Here is a 4964-nt window from a genome sequence, read left to right as displayed (position 1 = left end):
ACCCATAGATGCCTTCTCGGGCTCTCCTGGGAGGATGCCAGGGCCTGCGGGCGGGGAGGGTACACGATCCCGGAGGGGGGGACCTGGCCACAGCAAGCGCTGCCCTCCCTGCCGGAGCATCATGCTGCAAGGGGAAAGTTGCTCCCAAGCCAGGTTTTGGGGCCAGGTGGTGCCGGCTTGAGTGCGGTCATCTCCTCACCAGGTAGGCACAACCGCTGCAAAGGGCATTGGGCGAGCAGCCAGACTCCAATATGAAGGTGGTGTCGTTCAGCAGTAACACCTCCTCGTTAAACCCTCAGCGTAGGGGTTTTTTGCTGCTGCTGCTGCCGGTGCTCACAGCCTAGAGGGAATCTGTACCCTGCATCTTTGCATCACCTCTGCTTCCCCGAGAGAAGGATTCTGTTCCATAGAGCAGGGAAAGGTGAGCATCTCCCACTCATGCTCAACATCTTCACTCCCTCCACAGCAACCAGAGACCTGAGATGGGTTTGAGATGAGCCGATGACCTTTGGAAAAGCTTGATCTGCAGTTAGCACTGACCAGGCTGGGGCAGCTGAGCTGCTTGCCCTGAAGGAGCGATGGCCGAGGGGGGAGAGAAACCTCCTTTGCAGCTCCTGCAAGGACAGGTGCCGAGGTGACAGCCCCAGCACCTGAAGACCTATTTGTTCTGCCAGTACCTGCTAATGCAGCGACTCTCTTGCCTCAAGTCACCGTGGGAGCGATGAGGAGCCGGCAAGCAACAGGCTTGCTGGCTGGAAATCCTAATCCCACCCCAGCTTCCCATAAACTAGGAGACCTTCTGGGCTCAGCCACCTCTGTGGCACATGAGGGATTCAAAGATGGATTTGGCTCTGAGAGCACTCAGGGCTCCCCGGGTGCCCATCCTGCAGCTCCTGCCCAGGCTCCACTGTCCCTCCCCAGGGACGAGCCCCAGCTACAGCTGCCCCTGCAGCTCCCTGGGGACAGAGCCCCAAAATAAACCCCCAGGGAATATTTTCCACTGGCAAATGGAAATGCTCCAGCACCATGGCCCAGCCGGTTCCCTGAGAGCTCAGCAGCAAGCAGCTGGTCTCCCCCTCAGCAGATGGAGAGGAGATACAGAAACAGGAGCAACGGGGCTGCCATGGGCAAGGGGGACACAGACACGCACACAGACAAGGGCACCATGCAGTCAATCAGTTAATCCCATTTTATTTTTTCCAATATAAATGAAGTACTGCTTTCCAGCAAGGGTCCCATCATGTAAGGCTTTTGGTTTGTAACATCTGGCTCTGTTTACAAAATCCTTGACCTCAGAAACAACTGCCCTATGCTGCTCTGTAACGACACTTTGGTTATCTGGGCTTTAATGAATGACCTTTATGAACAAGGCAGAGTGCATCCCTCCGCAGATCAAGAAAATCCTCTCTAAGTCTTCAAATCCCATTAACAAAATAATTGTACAAACAACGTGACCAAGCCACACTGTCCCACCCCGCTGCTCTCAGGGAAACGCAAGCCCAGTCCAGCTCCTCCCAGGCATCCCTTAAGCATCGCCCTGGTTAGGAGCCACAAATGCACGTGGCAGTGCTGGTGTAGAGCGGGATGACTCTGGCAGACCTTCCTGAGCCTAGGGTTTCCTCCTAGTAATTATTGCATGTTCCTCTGTACTGCAGCCATCTTTTGAGGGTGAGAGTATTCAAAAGGAATTTGCACAGAATCAATATGGAATTAAATGGAAAAGAGGTATCAGTTCAATACCAAAAAAAAAAAGGAAGGGAAAAGAAAACAGGAGACATGAACTGTGAACACAGTCAGAAAGCAGAAGCTGCTCCTCCCCAGCAGGCTGAGATGCTTCTCAGGGCTTTATCTTCACTTGGCACAAGCGGAGTGGCAGGGAGGGAGGCCAGCAGGGTATATCCAGTCCCATCAGCAACAAGACAAAGCCAAAACCTTTAAAGACGAACACCAACCTTTTAACAAAACGTGAAGAACAGAAACAACAACCTAGGACATCGGATCAGAACCTGAGAGGCCTGGAGAATCTCACCAGGCTGCAAAGCCTTCCAAAAAACATTCCTCGTTCTGCTCAGGAAAATCAGGAGGGGAAAGGATGGCCAGCCATCCCAGCTGGGGCCTAAGCCTTGCGCTTCTTCGCAGCTGGCTCTCCCTCCTTCCCCAGCCACTGCTGCAGGATATCTGCGCTGGTTTTCTTGGGTGAAGGGCTGTGGATGAACTGACTTGTCCACCTGGGCAAACCATTTTCTTTCTTCTGGGGAGAGTCCTCCTGGGAGTTTTTTAACCAGCCCAGCATCACTTGGCTGCTTGGGGTGGCTTTGACCTCCTGGAGAGACAAGAGAGAGTGGGAGACAAGTCAGAAGCATGACGAGAGCAGGGCAGGCAGCCGACTATGAGAGCTGGTCTGGAGTGGGACACGGAGGCTGAAGCCACATCCCTGCCTGCAGTCAGACACATCTGCAGGAGGTTCCTCGGGCTGCTGGGAACAGGCTTGTTCCAAGCTCCATTTCACATGGAATTTGCCTCATTTGGCAGAGAAATCCTGGCACGGAGTGACAGTTTATTTCTGGAAGTGGAGGCAAGGGAATCTGTTCGGGGCTCTGCACTCCAGCATCAAGCACAGGCATGCCCCGCAGACGCTGCCTGCTGCTGCTGCCCTTCCTGCAGCCTGCCAGCACCGTCCCCACTCAGGGGCGTCACCGTGGCCAAGCTCTCTCCTTGCCAAGCCCCCGCCAGCGCTCACCTTCTTGGGTCCCAGCTCGATGGGTGCGAGACACTCGGGCGTGTTGTTGCGGACGCTGTTGACAAAAGTAGACACCGGGTGGAAAACGATGTTCTCTGTGGGCTGGATGAGTTTAACTGCTTCTTGGGTTGGCACTTCAGCAAAGTCCAGCCATTTCCTGATGGCCTCGTCCCCGTCCAGGATGGCTGGCATCCTAGGGGACAAGACCATCAGAGGCAAAGCCCAGCGCCAATACGCAGAGCAGGGTGGCAAAAGCCAGGCTTGTAAGCTAGCAAGGATCTGGCTGCTCAGGGGGAAACAGGGAAAATCGAAGCTGCAGGATGCTCTTCCATGAGGCAGAGCACGCATTTGCTTTGCCCAGGTAGCTGCTTTGCTGGAAGAGGCAGAGGGGTTGACTGCCAGGCCCTGGCGAGGCGCAGAGCGATCCAACTCCGGAGAGCGATCCAACTCCGACTGCCACCTGCCAGGGCACAAAGATGATTTATGCAAAGGGCGTGAGTTGGTGACCTGAAACGAGCCGGTAATGTTGTAGGGTTTGTCTCTGGGGGCATGAGGAGGCGGCAGGGCTCCCTGCCCACGTGCTGCCAGACTGGCGTTTAAAGGCGCAGCTTTCCTCCCTCACTCCCCCACCACCCTGCAGCCCTCCCTGCTCCCACTTGCCTGTGATGGATGAAGCTCACGTCCTTGGAGGCATCCACAGTGATGATGGTGTAAGTGTACAGCATTTCTCCTCCTGCCGGCGGCTCCCAGCAGTCGAAAATCCCAGCCATGGTGAGCAACCTCCATCCTCTCCATTCCTCATCTTCCTCCGTCCCATCAGCCTGCAGGAGAGAGGCCCCATCAACCCGGTCAGCGCCGAGAAGCAGCCGAAGCATCGCAGACTTGCCAGTGCCACGGCAAGTGTGGGTCAATGACTCAGTTCTAAGTCATGAACTGAACTAATTTGAGGGCTTTCCAGGAGCTCTTCTACTAATTTGAGGTAACTCCAGGAGAGGTACCAGGACCCTCATCTTCCCAGAGGCAAGCCAGCACCCTCCTCCCTTTTGAACAAAACCACCAGCTCAGCTGAAGGAAAGAGGTAGCGAAACTCCCAGCCCAGTCCCCCGTGAGACACATCGCTCGCCCATGCAAATATCTGGCACGCGGGGAGCAGCAAGCGTGACGGCAGGGAGGCTGCGGCACTGTTTACAGCCAGGGGACCGCAGCAGCAGGGACCGCTGGCCCCAGAGGGATGCCAGAGTGCCAAGCCCACCCCAGAACAGAGCCCCGTTGGGAAACAGAGACCCCCAGAGATGGGCACAGCTGGAGGGAAGGGGGCTTTTCCCAGGGCAGCTAGAGGGAGCAGGGGCTCAGAGCTGGGCGCGAGTGTTGAGACACGGTGAGGGACCCCATACCATGGCATCCTTGGTCTGGGGGAAGTAAATGAAATAGGGCTGCTTCCCCCCACTGTGCTGCTGCCACTCGTAGAAGCCATCCGCCAGGACCACGCAGCGCTTGCCCTTGAGGAGAGCACCCTGCGGGAGAGAAAACGTGAGCGAGCTGTGCACAGCAGCCTCGGGCAGCCCGCAAGGGAGGACGGGGCTGCTGGGACCACCCAGCCCACTCGCTCCCTCCCGAGGCTCCCCTAAGCTGCCCCGCAGGGTGCACAAACACCACCACCCAGCGCCATGATGAAAGATGAGCTTCACCAGCAACAACCTTTTCAGTTCTTCTCTTTCAATGAAATCTGCCAGCTCTGCAGTACAGGGACTCACCTAGAGGGATCCTCCCCTGCGCAGCAGGCAAACAGGGGCAAGTACTCGCTGGGGAGATGCTTCACCTCTGGTTTTGCCGGCTACAAGACCTCGTCAAGCTGGACACAAAGACAACAGCAACTCACCTTGTAGGAGGACTTCTTCAGCATGGTGTCGCTGCGGCAGTTGGAGGTATTAAATGGCATTTTGGAGGGGTCGTCCTTTTTGAACCAGGAGGGAACCAGGCCCCAGCGCATGTCCATGAGGACGCGCTCGGAGGAGTCGGCATCCTTTCAAACGAGACAGAGCAACACCTCAGGTCAGAGCCATGTCTCGCAGGGACCACGAGCATCCTCACAGCTGGAAAGAGGGGTTTTGTGGAGCCCTGTGGAAGCGGCTTCTCCCCCTGCAAGCGGGGAACAGGCCAGTGTCTCTGCTGAGAGCCAAGCTGGGGGTCGCAGCCCCTCCAGCACCAAATCTGCCCCGGCTCT

The 4964-nt window shown here is 56.5% G+C and overlaps 1 protein-coding gene across 1 annotated transcript; it reads right to left on the bottom strand.

Annotated features, from left to right (window-relative positions):
- Nucleotides 1-2116: 2116 nt before the first annotated feature.
- Nucleotides 2117-4763, bottom strand: HMCES (5-hydroxymethylcytosine (hmC) binding, ES cell-specific; the record flags this gene model as incomplete). The annotated part of the gene is made up of 5 exons (XM_010285508.1): nucleotides 2117-2323; nucleotides 2741-2933; nucleotides 3401-3561; nucleotides 4135-4254; nucleotides 4620-4763. Coding segments are annotated over 5 exons (825 nt in total), but the record flags the coding sequence as incomplete, so codon positions are not given.
- Between the last annotated feature and the right edge of the window lie 201 nt (nucleotides 4764-4964).

Source organism: Phaethon lepturus, unplaced genomic scaffold (genome assembly GCF_000687285.1).
Source record: "Phaethon lepturus isolate BGI_N335 unplaced genomic scaffold, ASM68728v1 scaffold44950, whole genome shotgun sequence".
NCBI classification, from domain to species: domain Eukaryota; kingdom Metazoa; phylum Chordata; class Aves; order Phaethontiformes; family Phaethontidae; genus Phaethon; species Phaethon lepturus.
This window is presented reverse-complemented; position numbering and strand designations above follow the sequence as displayed.